At 45.1% G+C, this 18,957-nt stretch overlaps 1 protein-coding gene across 1 annotated transcript; it reads right to left on the bottom strand.

The window, feature by feature from the left end:
• Positions 1–3,904: 3,904 nt before the first annotated feature.
• On the bottom strand, positions 3,905–13,471 carry dll4 (delta-like 4 (Drosophila)). Its single transcript, XM_070987686.1, has 11 exons — positions 13,000–13,471; positions 12,576–12,836; positions 12,150–12,207; positions 11,234–11,497; positions 9,212–9,272; positions 7,885–8,015; positions 7,491–7,660; positions 7,173–7,392; positions 6,008–6,746; positions 5,607–5,715; positions 3,905–5,152 (listed from the first exon to the last, which is right to left on the bottom strand). Exons 1-11 carry the CDS (start codon positions 13,051–13,053, stop codon positions 5,147–5,149), a joined length of 2,073 nt encoding a protein of 690 aa, XP_070843787.1. The 5' UTR covers positions 13,054–13,471; the 3' UTR covers positions 3,905–5,146.
• Positions 13,472–18,957: the final 5,486 nt, after the last annotated feature.

Raw genomic sequence — 18,957 nt, forward strand, 5'->3', positions numbered from 1 at the left:
AACATGGCGAACCGGCGCTCACATATTTATACAGTTCAGGACAAGTAGGCGAGTACATACTAGTGTTTTTGACCAATAATATTTCAAGAAGCTTGTCCTGTATTGAAATTTAACCAATCATACTTTGGTGCGCCGAATAAGGCGGAACTTCAAACCAAACCGCTTACACTATTGGCCCAAATTTTACTGTGGGCGCGCCCATATCTTTTAATGTGATTGGCCAATGAACTGTAACTCCAACTGACTCAATTTATGATTGGTCACCTGTGCTGTCATTCTCTGAATATATTTCCATATGGTTCAGACTTGGTCTGGCTGATGCAACTTCCAACAGCATTTCAGAGCCATAGCAGCAACCAGGCAACATACCAAGACGTTGCATCAGACTTGTTCTAGCAGGGAGGCCTGGATAGGGCAATGTATTTTATTTAACAACATATGCCAGAAAGAAAATAAAGGAAAACAATCTAAAATTATATGTAAACTTAAACATAACACAAATTAAATTTATCATTATGCCCACGAGAATAACACGGCCTGAGCATGATGTGCATGGAAATCACTCTTGACATGTGAGGAAGTAAATGAGAACCCTGTGAGGATGTTTAAATGAGCCGGGGCAAGAGAGGGCTGTAATCTGCTCCCACAGCTCAAAGATCCTGTGGCCAAACATGGTCTGACAACTGAGGATCCTCCACCACCACATTCATCTCAGCCCTCTGAGAGAAGCGATGGAAAACGCTTGTTGAGGGGAGGTGGACAAGAGCTTTTCTCTTCAAACCTGCCATGTTGTGTAGAATCACAGTTTCAGTTTTTTGTTGACACATCCAGCAGATAGGGTCATTTTGACATGCCATGTGATTGGCTGGCTCACCAGTGGGTCAGCCTGTTGCCATTAGAATCTTACTACATGCATCTTGATAGTCTCGCAGAATCATTCCAACTTTGTAGACACATGCATAAATCCCTTTTTATGCACTTCACTCAAGAAACATTCTTCTTTAGAAAACAGATGCAGGCTCAGAGACAGACTGGGTGATTGATGGAGTTTGATAACCACCCCAAGTTTAGACTGCACACTTAATAAACCACATGCACACTCATAATAAACCACATACTTGAAAAAAATAAGGATAGCAAAAGTAAGAAAAGGGCAAAAGTGAATCAAAAACTGCCAAAACAATGCTCACAGTGAAGACGCAACACGAGAGAATGATCCGAATGATGGAAGACCTTATCAAAGGTACAAAAATGCCCACAGCTCCTGCTGGATCTGATATACTGTAATAGCAGAGGCTCATCTGTGCTCAATAGATAGATTATCTATAAATAGCTGGCATTATCTGCCTTGATAAGAGGCCAGACAACTGTATCAGCTCTTCATAAATCTAAAGCACCACACAATCCAGGCCTTTGAGCGACCCTGTGTCGTGCACAAGCTTCCATCCCATTATGCCGTGGCCTTTAATGTCCATCCCCTCCTCGAGCCTGCTGCTACAGTATCTCCGGGCTAAGCCATGCCGACAGCACTGCCTGTAATCTAATCTAATGCACTGATTCGGTGTTTTGACTCGTTGATTTCTCAAATTTTCACCTGTCTGTCTTTGCTGTCTAACGAATGTATTTAGATCACCATTCAAGCCCCACACTAAAAAAAATCAGCTTATGTAGTAACTTGCGTGGACATCGTATCCCTTTGTTTCTGTTCTGACAAACACGACAGAGTGCATCTATCCCTTCTGCCGCAGTGAAGTTGGAGACTGGTTTTTCGAGTGTGATGTAAACATTCTTGAGCAGGTCAGGAGCTTGTGGCTGCATTACAGAGATCTAAGTAGATCCTACAGAATGTGACTGTACATGCGTGAAAACATCCATAACACGTAGCTGCCCATGCTCCAGATTGTGTCTCAAATTCTTATTCGTATTAGATGCACCATGCATTTCTGATTAATGACTGCTGTTTCACTTCCATTGCTTTGATCTTGAACTGGAGTGTACCTGCAGCTTTGTTTTGGCATGTACTGACTGCTTACTTCCTGTGTGTGGGTTTTTTACTGACACCTAGTGTTAATTAATGAGACAACTACAGCAGAGTAACAGCATCATGATGTGAGTATAATCTGCCTGCATAGTCAAGAGCAAGACAGGGCTTTACATGAAAAGCAGCTATGAAAAGGAAAGGCAGAGCTAAGTAGCAGTTTTGCACTCATGATTGCAACTGAGCATCACAGGGACTGCCGCATTCCTCGTGAAGAGATAGGAAGATTTGAATTTCAAATCCGTTTCCTGATTCTCCATTCATGACATCAATATCACAGATTTCCCCCCTCTTCCTTCTTCGGAACAAATAGTGCTGATGAGCGTGTTTGTCTGCGCTCTCGTCTGTTTTTGCGGTTGTTTCCTGAAAGCCCGAAGTCATCTGAGCGAGCGAGCGCGCAGTGAAGAAAGGGATGCGTGAGAAAAAGCGTTGGCCTGCACCGGCATGTTCTGCATTTTTTTAATCAGGGAGGAAACAGGAACTGATGTCACAGGGTCACAAACAGGATGCTGTGATTATAACACAATGAAAATGCCTGGCCATGCTATGGAGACTCAGGGGCCAAAGAGCAAAGCCCTAGCATGTGTTGGCTACTGTCGTCAAGTGTGAACCACTGCGTGTGTCTGCGTATAGGTGTGAGTATGATGGTGGTGGGAAGAAACTCAAAGTACTATCAGGCTGCGTCAAGTAACAGACCAAAGCACGGGGAGGGGGGGCTTCAACTAGATGGCTAATCGTTGCGATAACATGTATGTTTTTGTTGGCCAGGCCGGAAACAGCCTTTTCCAAACGTGTTTTTTTTTTATATACACACAACAACACAAGCCTTTAGATGAAGATGCCTAGGTCAACAGGCTAACAGGATGTGTGTGAGGGAAAAGCCATCCAGATCCTCTGCCGAGTGTTGATTGCTGCTGATTAGGGGCTGTTGACTGTCGCAGGGTTTCTGCTAACTGCAGGCAGCTTGCATTTGATAATGCGGGTGACACATTTCATTTCAAGCGCGTTCGGGGCGAATTTTACGACCGATCCATGGCTGATATCTCAAAGGGCAATATGAGTGACCAGATTGCTCTGACAAGTTCATTTTTCTCCTTTTTATTTATGTGGATTCACAGCAGATCCACTGGCTCCCATCTGGTTTCCCCTCCCCTCTGGTGACAGCCCCAGTGCCAGGCCCTCTTCCCCCAGCTTTGTTTGCAGGAGTGGGTAGTGCAGAACCGGGCATTGAAATATTGCTCTTAACCCTGAAGCGGAGGCAGGCAGTTGGGGAGCCTGTAAGTGCTCGTGTGTTTTTTTATGGGAGGAGGTCTGTGCACTCTGCGTGTCATGCACACGGGGCGAGAGGCCTGGCATATGCTGCTGTTTTTATGGCACTACAGACTCACTCTGTGCTCCCCCCACGGCATCTGTTTGATTGGCCGTGTGTGTGTGTGCGGACGCGTGCGTGAGAGCATTATGAGAGGTGGGGTGGGGTGGGGCGCGTTCCCCTTTGCCCTGCGCCTGGCTTTGTTTCGCCATTTCCAGCTTGAGGGGGTGGTATCCGTGGAAACGGATTTGAATTTCAAGCCAATTTAGGGCCAGAGAGAGAACGAGGGGTGGGTGAGCGGGGCGGGAGCCAAAGGCGTTTCCAGGAATCACTCGAAGTAGTGATGCCACAGTCGGGGGGCTGTGTGTCTATCTGATGTCCTAACCAATAAATATGATGTGTGCGTGTGGGAGAGCAGCTGGAGTTCATATTCATAAACCTGCTCGTAATTTCAGAGGTCTAGTCAATTGAGTACATGATGAAATTTTCTAAGCTTCAACAATCTCCCCTTGACTGAAGCCCAGACCAGAAAAATGAATGCGAGACACACTGGGTCATCATTTGTACTCAATTTCATTATTCAAAAACAAGCTCAAAAATAATTTCCTTTTCCAGGTACTGACATCAGATTAAACACAGTTTTCAAGGAAGTTTTATTCTTCAGAAGTTTGGTCCTTATAAATATGCATTATATACAAAATAATATTATAAAACATATAAAGAGCAGTGTGTCATATTTAAATTAAACTCTGGAAATAATCACTTTAAAAAATTACATTATTGGTTCTGTATTTTTGAAATTTATTATAGGCAGGCAGTGGTGTGACAGTCTTTTCTCCTTGTTTTGAGTCTCTTTGTTTTTCTCAGTTGGGCTGCATAAAGTATGCAAACCTTTCCTTTCTCTTGGATCTTGCTGGCACGGCACTGACTATCGCGCTCCTGTGGTTTTCTCTTCAAATCCCTGTTGATTAAAAGGTATTTTCCCCGATTTATTTTTGTAGTGCAAATGATCCAAGAACAGACAAGGGCACAAATTTAGCATTCAAACCCCCTCTTTTAAGGCTTCTAGTGAATTTGGGCTGCATACAATCTTCACCATTGCATGGAAAAGTCCAACCAGTCATTTTCACGTGATTGACAGTTGAAGATTAGTTTCAGACATTCATAGCTCTCAGTGTTTGTGAGGTCGGATTGGGACGGTGGGTGAGTTCACTCGTCTCGACCCTGAGTCTTGCATAGCAGGCGGAGATGGCAGGAGTGAGTGTGAGGTGTGTGTGGGGGCAGGGGGGGGGAGTTGAAGGGGTCAAATCTTAGGCACCTTTTTTATTGATTGGTTGGCTGTCAAAGTCATTATGATTATCACACAAGGCCGGGTCAGATACGAGGGGCAATGATCCACCTTCACCTCCTTCTACTGTCCAGGATGGCCGAGATTATAAATTAATATTTCACCGATGCTCTGTCAGTCTTCACACCTTGTGTCGTCAGTCTGTTCGCCAGTCCGTTTAACCATTGTCACAACTGAGAGAGGTCCTTCACTGTACATGTTTTGCATACAAACACTCGGTCAACATGAAGTTTCTCAGTTCTCTTCTTTTTTTTTTTCTTTTTTTTTTCTTGTTGTTGTTTTTGCAGAGCAGAGGTTTCTGCCCTCTCCAGTTCTCAAGTGTTCCAGAGCAGCAGTGGACATCTTAAACAATCTCCAGTCTCTTCTCAGCATTTGTAAACAATCCAGAATATGATATTCTGCCTCGATTGTGTCTTTGTCCTCCTTCCCTCGCTTTCAGACCCCTCACAGTTTATACCTGTGGGCGACAAAAGTGAGAGATTTTAGTAGAGATACAACAAAATGAAACAACAGGATAAAGTGTTTTCACAGCGCTTTTTGAACTATTACGGGTCGTGTGCTCCAGCATCAACATTATATTTTCCTTGGACGTGAACATCTTTAGAAATTCCACGAAATGCCACAGCAGTAAAACATAGCACCTTCGAGACCAAGCCGAGCCAAACATGTGTGAGGAATCAGCACCAGATTGAACTTCAGGTCATCGCATGGCCAAGATAAAGAATAGCCAGTGTAATTTACACAAAACAATAATGCAGCTGATTGGGCTTTCCCCGATTTACGTCCACGCACCAGAATACAGTCTCTACAAATAGCATCATCCCCGGTCATGAGCGCCGGGTGCAGCAGTGAGGGATGGCACGCTTGGGACGACATGATGCTGATGAAGATGTGATTTTGTTTTGGCTCACCTCAGTCGCTATGACGCATTCCCTCCGCTCCTCCGCTATAACAAATACCGACTGGTACATGGAGTCTCTTGAGGAACATATCGTTGATATCCTACACTCCGGCTTTTCGCTGCGAACACAAATCACACTCTGTGTTAACACAAACGCTGTGCATCAGGCACGCACACATACACTGAGGCAAATGTAAACGCGTGTAAACCCTATGTGCATGAAGGATGTATGGTTTGCAAGCTGGGTTCAAACGAGTGAATGGTGCATGAGTGAGAGCACTTGTAAACAGTAATTGAATTAAGACAATAAATAGGTGGAGATCTATGGAAAGTTCCCTGTACTGTGACACATTATCATCATATGTCTGCATTAGAGTTTAGCACTAGCAGTGTGAATATGGGTCCTCTTACCTGTACATTCGACTCAAAGGCATTTTGTCCTCTAAACATTTGTCATAAATAAGAGTTTTATCCTCTTGTGACTTTTCATCCTTGAACTCCTTCGCTTTCGAGTTGTAAGAGTCCAAGTGATAGTTTTTGTGGATAAAGTTCGATTTCTCTGAATCGCAGTCCACCTCCAGGCTGATTTTCTGGTTGGTGTTTTTCAGCTGGGACGCCGGGATCAGGTTGTCTCTCTGAACGTTGGACAAGTTGTTCATTGTCTCTGTGTCTCCTCTCTCTCTTTGGGCCTGCCTGTGGATGTGCCTCAAAGCCAAGCCCACCATGCACAACAGCACGAGCAGCGCCACCAGCCCCACGGCCAGAGAAACCGCCGCCCACTGGAAGCCATCTTGGATCTTTCCGTTGGTCACGGAAGAGGTGACGGCGGCGAAGAACTCGCAGCGAGGCCCGGTGAAACCTGATGTGCAGACGCAGGTTGCTGGGGGCTTGCCTGGCCCACCACCCCCGGTGCAAAGACCCCCGTTGAGACAAGGGTGAAGGGAGCATTCATCCAAGATTCTGTCGCAGTTGCGTCCGCCGTAGCCCGCGGGACAGACGCAGGTGTAGTCGTTGATGCGGTCTTGGCAGGTGCCGCCGTTGAGGCAGGGGTTTCCGGCGCACTCATTGATGTTGATTTCGCAGCGCTGGCCGGTAAATCCTGCTCTGCAGCTACACACCCGCATGCCACCGTGGATCAGACACAGACCACCTACAGAAGACGAGAGGAGGACGGTTAGCATCAACAACTGGGACATCAAGACATTTCAAAATCAGAGAGAACACTCCATCACGAGGCCCCCTCAGTTCACACATCTCCATCAAACCACAGTGTGACCACAGAACTGTGTATTGTTCTCCCAACGCAAACCAATCCCAGAACCCTCAATGTTTACAAGAAGACAGAAATCGAGCTGCGCTGGATATTTGTCCCCTTTCATCAACAACCGCAGCGAGCTGTGGCCACATTTACAAGCTCCTGCTCAGAGCTGCTGAGTGTTTATACGGAGGACAATAGACACCAAGTTCCCACCAATTCCTGTTGTTCCTCACTGCTTCCAGTTGCAGGAATTTGAAGGGGGGAGAAAGAGCGAGGGGAAGTTCAGAAAGGGGGGCAAAGAGGGGAGGAAGACTGTACCATTAGCGCAGGGAAGCGACGTGCACTTGTCCACTCTCTTCTCGCAGTTGAGTCCGGTGTAGCCGCGGGGACACTCGCACATGTAGCTGCGGCCATTGTCCTTCTCCCAGCATTTGCCACTGTGGAAACAGGGGGAGTCGGCGCATGTCAGCAGGCTGTGCTCACAGTGGGAACCCTCGAAACCTTTGGGACATGTGCACATGTAGCCATTCTCCAAATTCTGGGGGAAATTGAAAAAGAAAGGCAGAAGTTAGTTGGACAGTCAAAACACAGAGCAAAAATACTGTTAACACAGAGATGTGTCTGCTTCCAGCTTACTGTGCATATCCCTCCATTCCTGCAGGGGTTGCTGTCACACTCCTGCATCTCCAGCTCGCAGTTGACCCCTGTGAAACCTGGGAGGCACGTACACGTGTAGCTGCCCTGTCCTGTGTTCATACAGGTGGCGCCATTCACACAGGGATGATGATGGGTGCAGAAGTTCAGATCTGGGGGAGAGAAGAGTGTTTGTTTACAGGGAGCCTGCAGAGGGAGAGGAAAAAAAAAAAAACCCCATCTACCCCGGATGCGCACAGAGCTATGAATGGAACACTTCAGAGGAAACCTAATTTACTAATGCTTTCAAGTTAATTCAAATGAAAACAGCATGCAAGTAACACGAGAACATCTCTTAAAAAGGAAAAGCAGCAGTGGTCCAAGTTGTGTGGTGTACCTTGGTCACATAATAGGCCTCCCCAGCCCTCCTGACAGTTACACTGCCACGGCAGCTGGCAGGTACCGTGCTTGCAGGCCGGGTACTTCTTACACTCGTCGCAGAACGTGCCTTGCCAGCCATCTCTGCATCTACAAAATGACAGGACAGGTTCTTTGATTAATCACTCATTCCTCGTCAGGAATAACATATCCGATTCTACGATGCTTGAGTTTTATTTGATTTCAATTCTATCAAACGTGCAATCAGCCGCCTTCGAGAGCGGACCTCTCTGCTTTACATCCCCGACACGGATTAGCTGGTGGTTGCATTATGAAATCAGTCATCAATCATGTAACAAGACATTAATAGCTGCGACACAGTTGGATGCACTCATTAAATGCTCATTTAAATCCATTGCTGAAAATTGAGACATTAAAAATGATTTTTTTTTCCTCAAGAGGCAAAGTGACATCATGCGTCAGCACCGGTAACCTTATTACGTCATTACACATCAGTTATGACATATGATGAAAGCACTGACTGCATTGCAAAGCAGAAACTTCAGGACAACCAGATGTTGGGGATCAAACAATCATGGAGGCATGCAGAGTACATGAAGGGTAAATAATGATAATGTATTAATACAAAGGTGAAATATTACTTTAAAGATTTCTGTCAGCCAGCCAACAGTCAAAGTCATTTTCTGCCTGTTTCCCATGAAGATCTATTTCTCAACCCCGTCGAACCATGAGAATGTGGGACTTAAGATGTGCTTTTAAGGTTCCAGCATTTTTCGCTGAGCGAGCAGAAGCATGGGCGCAGCACGACGGTGTTGGGTGTCTGAAGGGTTTAACCTCAATTTGGGTCCGTTTTAGCGGTGGGAATGATGGATTTGTGTCTAAAAAGAGGGCAACGTAGGATTCAGGAGGAATTTCTCACAGCGAGTGCATGTGTGCGTGTGAATTATCCTCGCTGGTGAGCGAGTGAGTGAGTGAGACGGGGCAGCGACAAGAAAGGAACATGGGAAGCGGAGAAGTCAGCGAGTGACGCAGGGAGACGTGAGAGGGAATAAACCCAAATATTGTTGATTTAGTGAATGTCTTTTAATAAATGCTGCTGAGGCAAGAATAGCCCGTGTGAATCTTCAAAGGATGACACGTCCCGCTGTGGTTCGATGTATATAAACTGAATTTGTGGAGGACAGAGTTGCTGATGTTAATGTAACAATGCACTGGAAAATGAAGATGGATTTTAGAGCAACCAAAGCTCTCCATGCACCGTTCCCATAAGTGTTCCTTCCTACAGCCAACACCTATTTCAACACTTCATAATTATTAATACTTACACACACTCGCCAGGTTTGGAGCAGTTTCCATTCCTCTCGCTGCAGCCCTCCAGACAGATAGCTACAGGAAAGACAGAAAACAGCCAGCGTGAGGCTCCAATCTGGTTTCATCATAACTGTACCTTGGTGACACATTGAATTTTGATTGATTTTATTTATGGATTATCAGACATGGAAAAAACATCATGAGAAATCCTGTTAAAATAACACTGTGGGAGCCCTCACACTCCACCACAACCATGCTGAAGTACACGAGGCCTCAAATCTGTCTCAACTTTCCTTAAAGCCTCCATTTGATCTAAACCTGTCCGCCACACCTCCAGCTGCCGCGGGGGACATCGGTGGAGGGTTTATTTGTCCTGTTTTAAGTGCACCGGTCTTCCATGACACTGATTCGCGGGGCAGCATATCAGGCGACTGACGGTAAGCGGCCGGTTTAGTCCAGAACAGATGCTTGCTCTCAATAGCAGACAGCTGTCACTATTGTTGTTTGTGGTCTGCCAGAACCATATTTGCAGCTGCTACAACCGCGCGCTCAACAATGGAAGGGACTAAACATCGATGGCGCGTGGCGGATAATAATGCCGCGATTAACCTTGGCGCGTGCAGCCGGCCGGGCTCCTCCTATCAATGCCCGCGCGCCCCCACCCCTACCTCCCAGCCTGCGGATTAAGTTACCGGGCACGCGCGGTACAATACTTTATGAAGGTAGAAGAAGTGTGTTTTTTTGTTTTTTAATAAACGCACTATCAGAGATCAACGCTGAATGTGACTTCCTGTACATCGAAATTGTAACAAACCACCAGGTAAAGGCACACCTGTGTAGTGAGTCATTTAGTCCTTACAGATGTGCTCATTAAGATAGCCATTTGTTTTGAGTTTAATTAGGATGATTTTAGGGACTCCGGCTTATGTGTTTCTAAAATGTCCCGTGCATGTTTCTGCTTTATTGTGCTTAAAAACTGCATTTCTTCAACCCCCTTAAGTGTCTAGGCCCAAATGAGCAGGCTTGTTTAAACTGATGTATGGGAGTGTGTGAGAGCGGGGAAATTATAGTGTCTGAAAGATGTCTAATCTATCTTTCTCATGTATATTTTCTGTAGTCACCCACGATTGATGTGTCTGTAATTGCAACACGTGAGCCCATCTGGTTAGAATTTGGCGCCACAGTCAAAATAGCACATGCCAATTTCTCTTTCACCACCGAGTGACATGGATGACAGATCCGCTGTCACCCATGTGGTCACATATCCAGCACATGGTAACTATTACTCTCACGGTGCCTCCTTCCAATCTACTCTTTGATTAATTTGTTTTGGTGAAAAGGGCCCTTGGTATTGTGGAGCCAAATGGCATTGGGCCTCCTCATAGGCCCATTCAGAGCTTTCCAAAGCAGAGTGTTGGTCTATGATTTGGCCAAGTGGCTTTGCACAAGTATAATGTGCCTGTTGTCATGCTAAGCTGTCCGTCCCTCAACCCATATTCAATGAGTGTTCGCAAAACCACAAACAATTACACATCAGAATTATATGATTACAGATTATATGAGGCAAATGCCCCTGAAATATGCATTGTACACCAAAATTGCCTACCAGGCTTGCCAGATAACATTACATCATGCCTTATTATAGTACTCAACATTGTGTGGCCTTAAAATGACGACCTACGGTTAATCTTACAACTTAATAGCTATTCATCTCTTGTGCATGCTCACAAATCTTTTCTCTCTCAATAGGACCAACACCATAATACTGAAGGGCAAAGGACCATGAGACGGCCTCTCAGGAGTCACAACTCTTTAAAGGTAAGGACTGTCCACCCAATCCTGCAAAGCGTTCCCATCCTGCCAAGCTATAAGTCATTTGCAAACATCTGGATGAGCCTCTCATGTTAAAAAAGCAAAACAAAACTCCACTGAGAAGTGACAGAAGTGCTGAAAGAGAACAAGACCACACCGCTGATACACAGCACAACAGCAAAGTGTGAACAGGCCTGACAGAAGAAGTTAAGCTGATGGCTTACGTTCTTCGCAGTATTTCCCCTTCCAGCCAGGCAGGCAGGATAACTGGCCGTCACGATTGCAGGTGTAGTGGCCGAATCGGTCGTCCCTGGGCGTGCATTTTTTGGAACAACTTTCTCCGTAGTAGCTTTCGTTGCAGATGAACCGGTAAGAATATCTTAGCTCTGTCTGTTTTACAGTCTGCATATCCTGAGACCAGTCAGTCCCTACACCCAGCTGCCTTTGGATGGCAAAAAAGCTAATCAAAAAGTCTTGGTTGTTGGTATCTGAAAGAGAAAAAAGAGAAGGAAGAGGAAGTCAGAATTAAGGGAGGATATCTAGGCTTGGTTATGTCCTGGGATGATTATGGTTTCATGTCAAGAACTGCATCATAAATGGCTCATGGGTTCAAAAGTCATTCACTTTCGCTTTAATAATCTGCCCAGCACCAAGCTGCATCCCTTATCAAATCCCATACAGCTTAGATGAAAGATAAACTCAGGTTGAAATTTCCTCTTTCTTTCCGTCAGCAAAAACATTCCCAGGCCCAGTCCCCTCTTCCAAAGGGCGGAACAGAGTAAGGTGTAAAATACAGGAAGATGTAGTCAGGGGTTTTTGGCAGGCACTGTGTATTCTCACCAAAGCCCACAGCTCTTTCCCACGCCAAAAATAAACCAGAGGAAGTTCGATTGTATTGGGTATAAGAATGAAAAAGGTGTTCTGAAGTTCATAACAAAGGAGTGAATAGGCGTGAAAATGTGTGAAATCGTGAACAATTAACAAGAGGTGCAGAGGAACATGTTGAGTGACTGAGCTGGAGTTTAATAGCTTCATTTTTGCTGTTTTTTTTTTTTTTTTTGTGCAAAATGGGAAAGTAGAGCCTCATGTGTTAACTGCACAGACAGAGCTCCCTCCTGTGGTAACAAACGATGCACTTACCTACAGGTAGATTTCCATAAGGTGAATGCCAGGCCTCAATTATTAATGAAAATGACCCCTGAGGAGAAAACGCATGCAATTAATTAACTGGACTATTATTTTTCACAGAGCTCATAATTTAAGTGGAAAGCTGACATGCTGCCGTCTACTATTGTGTTTGACAAACTGCTGATTGTTGCAGGGAGCTATTGCAATTTACACGAAGAAGAAATATGTCACATTTCACTGGCATGGCCTTCTGGATTTTGAAATGAACGACGTCGTAGCGCTCCAATCTGTTTGTCGACTCAGTGTTACCTAATGATATGGATTAGATGAGCCGACCAATAACCGATGCGCTCCCAAAATGCACAGCAGCTCCCTGAAACAACAGAATAGCCCTGGCTCTAATAAAACAAAGTGGACGCACTGCTCCACTGCTCTTACCGGCCACCCGAAGTTGAACGGTATCTGAATGGGTCTGGGTAAAGTGCCACTGTCCTTGGCGCTGAAAGAGTTTGTCCCCAGCACTGCTGTCATTGTACTCCCAAAGATGCAGTCACCTGGCGAGACCACAGCCTGATAGTTCTTCAAGCAAATTCTGAAATAAGTCCTGCAGTTGGGTTTGCACGCGTTCCCGTTTGCCAGCAACCCTTTGTGGTTTTTAAATTCGTGAAGATCGAGCTCAAAAACCCCGGATCCAAATACCTAAAAGAGAAGGAGATATGATTTAGGAACACGTCGGTGCGGATACATAGCTTATCTTTTTTATTTTTATTTTTCAAAAAAAGAGAAAAAAGAAAGAAACAAGTGGCTCTCCATCTGTCGAGGTCTCAGGACCACCGGGGAGATGCATTATCCTCCTTCATACCTGTGATATCAACGTGGTGCTGAATGCGATGGTAAAGGTGAACCAGGCTGCCATCCTTCTCGCTTCTCCAGGGCAGCCGCGTCACCAGCTAATGAAGCAGCAAAACCTTCCTATTCCAAAGTATTTACACCAAGGTAAACAAATGGAAGAACAGTGGAAAAAATGAAAAGAAAAAATATTTAAAATATAAATCCTTCTTCACTCCCAGGGAGTTCTCCCGTAGCTCCGCGTTGGCGTGCGTCAAAAGCGTCCAGAGAAAGCGTTTCCAATCTCCAAGTTATCCAAAGGTGAGGGAAGACCAATATCCACAGCCGTGCTTCTGTGTGTCTGTCAGCAGGCGTCCCCTCCTCGCACGGTACTGTACTCCACAATGGTCACTCCGCGGCGTGTGCGCGGCTCGGAGCTTGTTTTGGTGCTGATCTCGGTGCGTCAGTGCGCCACGGACTCATCACTCGTCTTATTACTCGTGAATGAACCCTAGTGTGTCCCCTCCCAGATATATAGACTTGCACTGCGCTGCTCATTACATAAACTGTCAATCACTCCTCTGACACCGCCCACTCTACATATTCAACCCCCTTCCCTTCCAACCCAACAACAATTATCCAGATTTAATACCCACTGGCACTGTGCGGACTGACCACCATGGATACTGGGCGATTATTAACAAGCCCGAACATCTGTTGACTTATTTTTAGCGCACAATACGCCGGACGCACATTTATACATAGTGGACAGTGAGTAAGGGCAACGAAGGGGAACCGAAACTTCCAGAATAGAAAGCAGGAATTCAATTACTCCTCGCACCCGTTTGCCCTCGGTTCCACTCAATTGCACGCCTAATTAGCCCTCAGTGCAGCGTCGGAGCCGTTTTCAGGGCCCTCTCTCTGTGGGGTCAAACGTGTCTTTCCCTTCTGGCCATATCACAAACAGTGAAACTACAAATACCATTAAAAGAAAAAAACAAACAAACCACTATTTATTTTTAAGCGCTGTTGACGTTGAAATTCACTTTCTTGGCCATTTCTTTCTTCTTTATTGCATACAGGAGCAAAACAGACCTACAGCTTATGACTAATACAATATGCAGAGTAAATGTCCTAAAGTACCAGAATTAACCCACAAAATATACATTTTGACCTCAATGTCGAATTCTGAACACTAATAAAGATACACATGGTTTCCTTTTACGCACGGACACACAGGCCAGCAGGCCTTGTGCTTTTCTTCTTTCTTTTTTTTTTTTTCTAGTATGTTATTTTGGGTGTGTTGCATCTTGTTGATGGCGTGTGCCCCTTCATGCCCACCCGTGCGTTCTACGGTTTAGTGGCAGCGTGCCTCCTATTGTTGCGACGCGTGTCCCTCTCTCGCCCTCATGCGGGTGTAATGTGCGGGACGGGAGACATAGCTATTCAGCTGTATGCAAATGAACTCTCTCTCTCTCTCTCTCTCTCTCTCTCTCTCTCTCTCTCTCTCTCTCTCTCTCTCTCTCTCTCTCTCTCTCACACACACACACACACACACACACACACACACACACACACACACACACACACACACACACACACTCAGCTGCGTCCGTAAAATTGTGTTATTCTCCCCCGTAGCCTTTTAACGCTAATAGGAATGACACAGGGCCGCGCGCAGCGGGGTTCCAGGACTGAGATAAAAGACTGACAGTTTCTCCCTGCCTGAATCAGTTTGACTAATAACTTTACACACTCTTAAATACTGAGGGATGCTCTTCAAGCTAAACTGCACAGAATGATTAAATAAATGAGCCCCCTCTTAAATGAATTAATTTCATGCCACTCACAAATGAATGCAAGGTGGAACAGTCCAAAAGGAAACGGTTCTTAACAAGAATTAAAGGGGAAATTCAATGTGATTAAATTAAATGACACACATCCTGTGCAAAGGGTTTGAACTGCATGGAAATCTGACGAATAATCGCTCTTCCTCAGCGTTTTTCCCCACATCCCATGGCTTGTTTTTGCTCATCTGATTGGTTGTATTTGTTATTCGATCGCCCGTGTCTCTCTCGTTTACCATCTGGTGGGAGACTGGCAGCCCGACGCACCGTTTTGTATCGTCTGTTCGCGGAGGGGACAAGCCAATTTTCTCCAACCTGTTCATCTAAATTCTGTTTGGCATCGGTCGTGCGTTTGTGGAGAAGGACTACAGTAATCCCTGTAATAACATGCAGAAGGATGTGTTATTTCCCATGTTGTAAGGAGCTGCAAATATCATGCAGCAACACGATTTGTCCAGTTATTCCACATGAAGAGGATACAGTACCACAACACTGAACAATGCTGTAGTTTTTGTAAGTGTTATGAAATGTGCAATTATACATCAAAATTTTTCACGTTAATTATGTTTAAAAGAATCATTCAACATATAAAAACCGATTCTAGTGAACTGAGAGAGAGAACAGACAGCCACTCTTTTCAGTCGATTGTGATTGTGTTTGATTAATTTGTGGTTTCAATTTTGATAACTAACTTTTAACAGACATGCAAAGTCTTCCACTTTCCGTCTTAATCACGCGTATTATCCATGAATTCATGGTTGATACACAAAAGTGGAAAAAAAGCTTGAACTCTCCATGATCCCTGAATGTTTGCGTTTCATCTGTTGTTTTCATACGGTAGCTGTGCACTGCTGAGAGTGAAAATGGAAAGCATCTATATTTATTCAGTGTTTATGTGGGGCAGACACAGCGGGTTGGTTGAATGCTTGTCATATTGACACACCTGTTGTGTCTCCAATGGGCCCACAGAGACACAATGGCGTGGGCTCGCCGGGGCTGTGTGCCATGCGGCTCCTCTCTGTGTCTACATGTCCTCGGCCGCTAAGTCGCTCACTTGTTGACTTTCCAGCGTTGGCGATTCTTTGTGATTTCAGCAAAGGAAATCTCAGGCTGAAAGCAGAATCTTCGGATGTTGGTTAAGTGCAGTCGGGTTTTCATAAACAGCTGAAAACAGTCGGCCTGTGTGCTACACATTATTCATCTGCACTTTATGTGTTTGTTTTTTGTCCTGGATGGGTGAATTGAGTTGTGATTTCAGGTTTGCCCTCATGATTGCACCGTCTGTGCTGCCAGTAATGGTTTCTAGTGGTGAATATTACCCAGCTTATCTCCTTTTATAGCCGTATGTCTCCAGTCCAGCTACCATGGAACTGCTGTAAAAAAAGGTGACAATTGCAGTTTATTGCAGGTTTAACAGGTGAGCACAGCTGATAACGTGAAACTCTCTTCACCATGAGGAGTAGTGAATAACATGCGAGCCGTATGTTCTTTTGCACACAGCTGGAACAAAGCATCCACGCCGGCTATACTTTATCATAACGCTGTCAGATGGCCTCTGCTTTTATTGTGCTGTTTGCACCAGACACACATCTCACATTTTAATTTAACCTAACAGCCTCTTTGTTTTTAGAGAACTGTGTGCTTTGTGAAATGCAATTTGAATAATTGGGGGAAAAATCAAAAGCAAGCAAAGTCCAAAGCACAGATTGCACACTTTAAAACATGCTGCATGGTGTTCAGTCACCAACATTTCCACTGGAGGAGCTGAGAGAGAGCTGAGCTGCTGTCAACAGATGCTTTCTGTGGTTTTATTTATAACATGCCTCGCTGAAAAAGCATTGTATTATTACACCAAATGCCGGGCAGCAACTGGAGCCGACAACAAACCAACTGCTCTGGTGCGGCTCATACCGATGCTGTTTGGACCCATTCGCTAAACCACGAGCTGGGACCCCGCATGCATTAAGATGTCGCATCAAAGCCCTCTGCTTTCCAGCAACGCAGCAGGGTCTGACCGAGCAGACTTCAGTTCATACTCAAGCCTTCCTCTCAGAGCTTTGATGCATGAGCTCGTGTGTGGGTGTCACAGAAGATGAAGGCAGCATCTCGTCTCACGTCTCCTCTGCTTCCCCCTTTCGCCTCGTTCCCTCCAGAGGGAAAAACTGTGGGTTTGCAGGTCCACTTGAGATTGTTCCGCCTGCCAGACGCATGCCTTCCCGCTTGTTTGTGGATTGGAGGGACGCTGCTGAGAAAGCCGAAGTTCCTGTTCTCACCATTCTGGCCAGCTCTCGTGAATAAACCGTGATCTTCTGACAAGGAAGCATAAACAGGTTGATTGGCGAGAGAGCGGACAGGAGAATATCTATTGTTGTGGATGGAATGTGGAGAATGCTGCTGTATTAAATATGAAGCAAGAATGCTGCCATGACGTCAGCCGCTCCTTTTATCGCCATCATCACCATCACCATTTTTAGCTGGTTATGAGTCATCTGAAAAAGAGGGGTGGACTCTGGCGTTCATGTGAACACATCTGCAATGAACTTGAAATGAAAAACAAACTTTTAGACAAATGTTATTTCTCATTTGCTGATATGCTGTTTCCAAGCCAAGCCAGTAAGTCAAAATCACAAATCAGCCCTAACCCAGGAAGAACATCTGCTGTTATCAGATAACACGTGGATTCATTTAAAAGCTTTAGAGTTTTTACATGTCTTAACTGCAGACGTGACTCGGAGGCCTGTTCTGGAAAAAGCGCAGCAGGTGAAGTAGATTTAGACTTCACTTCGTGGTAATATGACAGCTGATTGACTTGGCGCTGTATTCTACATGTCTGTGCGGTCGGACATGTTTATCTGATCCCGTTAAGCTGGTTGGAGGGACACCTGTTATATTGATCAGGAGGCCCCGGCGATATTTGCTCTCCTTAATGCAGCTTATGTTTGAAGTACAGCTGGGCTTTATCGTAAAAGTATTATAAATCTTGATTTAAGTGAAGGGAGGCCAATATGTTGCAGCACATTGACAGTGACGTGGGCAGTAAGACCAGAGGAGGAAGGTAGATTTATGAGCCGCTCGTCGGAGGCACAGGTTCAGTTCCCGGGTCCCCCTGAGCTGCACCTGAAAAAGCTCCCTTGAGGAAGTCACTGGCGACCTACATAAAAGAAAGTGAGAGAAAATCAGCCGTCAGATTGGACTGTCTCTGGAGTTCTCATTTGCTCCAGCTGGAGGTGAAGGAAATGACCTGCAGAGGTCGAGTAGTTCGGGTTCATTGGTCTCTTTGATGAAAGCCAAATGAATGTGGAGACATTGCTAAGTGCTCTTAAACCTGAAGTCCTTTAGGTTGTATTTGATGGGATAAAAACGTTTCTAGTTTTCTCTTATTGGGACCCAACAGAATAAAAATCCCAGAAAACTGAAATATACTGTAGATAAATTCACAAATTAGTGTTTTAATACAGATTCACAGGTTAGCATGACCGGTCAAATGCGAAAAACAGGGAAGTATTCTCAAGTTCATCAGCTCCTTATTGACTTTGAACTTCACAGGAGCATAGTGCCCCATAAATCTCATCTGTCTGCCTTGATAATGTCCTCCCTCATGCTCTGTTTTGGAACTTTCTTTTCCTTTCTCTGACTTTTTGCTGTTTACTACAAACAGCGGTGCACCAGCACTGACCTGGCCTTTTGACGAGTACACTGGCAACATGAACCAACGGGGTTGTTTAGCCATCCCGTAAACTCCAGGGAAGGTGCCGTTGTCGTCGTCATCAAAACTCACCTTTTCCTAGAACATCGTGGTCTGGAGGACGGGGTTGAGGTACACGTGGCTTTTTTTTTTTTGAGGTTGCCTTGTAGCTTGGTCCTGCAAAGCACCAAAAGAGTTAGGCCAGAAGTAAAGTTGTCTTAGTTGTCAGGCTATAAATAATGGATTGGGTTTGAGTGTAACTGAAGAGGGGCTTTGCAGAATTCACTCAGCCCACTTTTAGTGGAAATCAAACCAACCACAAAGCACTCATGGTTGTAGTGAATTGTAAAATGACTATGCCATTTTTAGGGATTTGAATAAAACTTTTGATTGCATTTGACATAGAAAATATATGGCTGTTCTGGAAACTGGTCAGAGGATTTTGGAATACCCCTCGTAA

Source organism: Chaetodon trifascialis, chromosome 19, assembly GCF_039877785.1.
Source record: "Chaetodon trifascialis isolate fChaTrf1 chromosome 19, fChaTrf1.hap1, whole genome shotgun sequence".
NCBI classification, from domain to species: Eukaryota; Metazoa; Chordata; class Actinopteri; order Chaetodontiformes; family Chaetodontidae; genus Chaetodon; species Chaetodon trifascialis.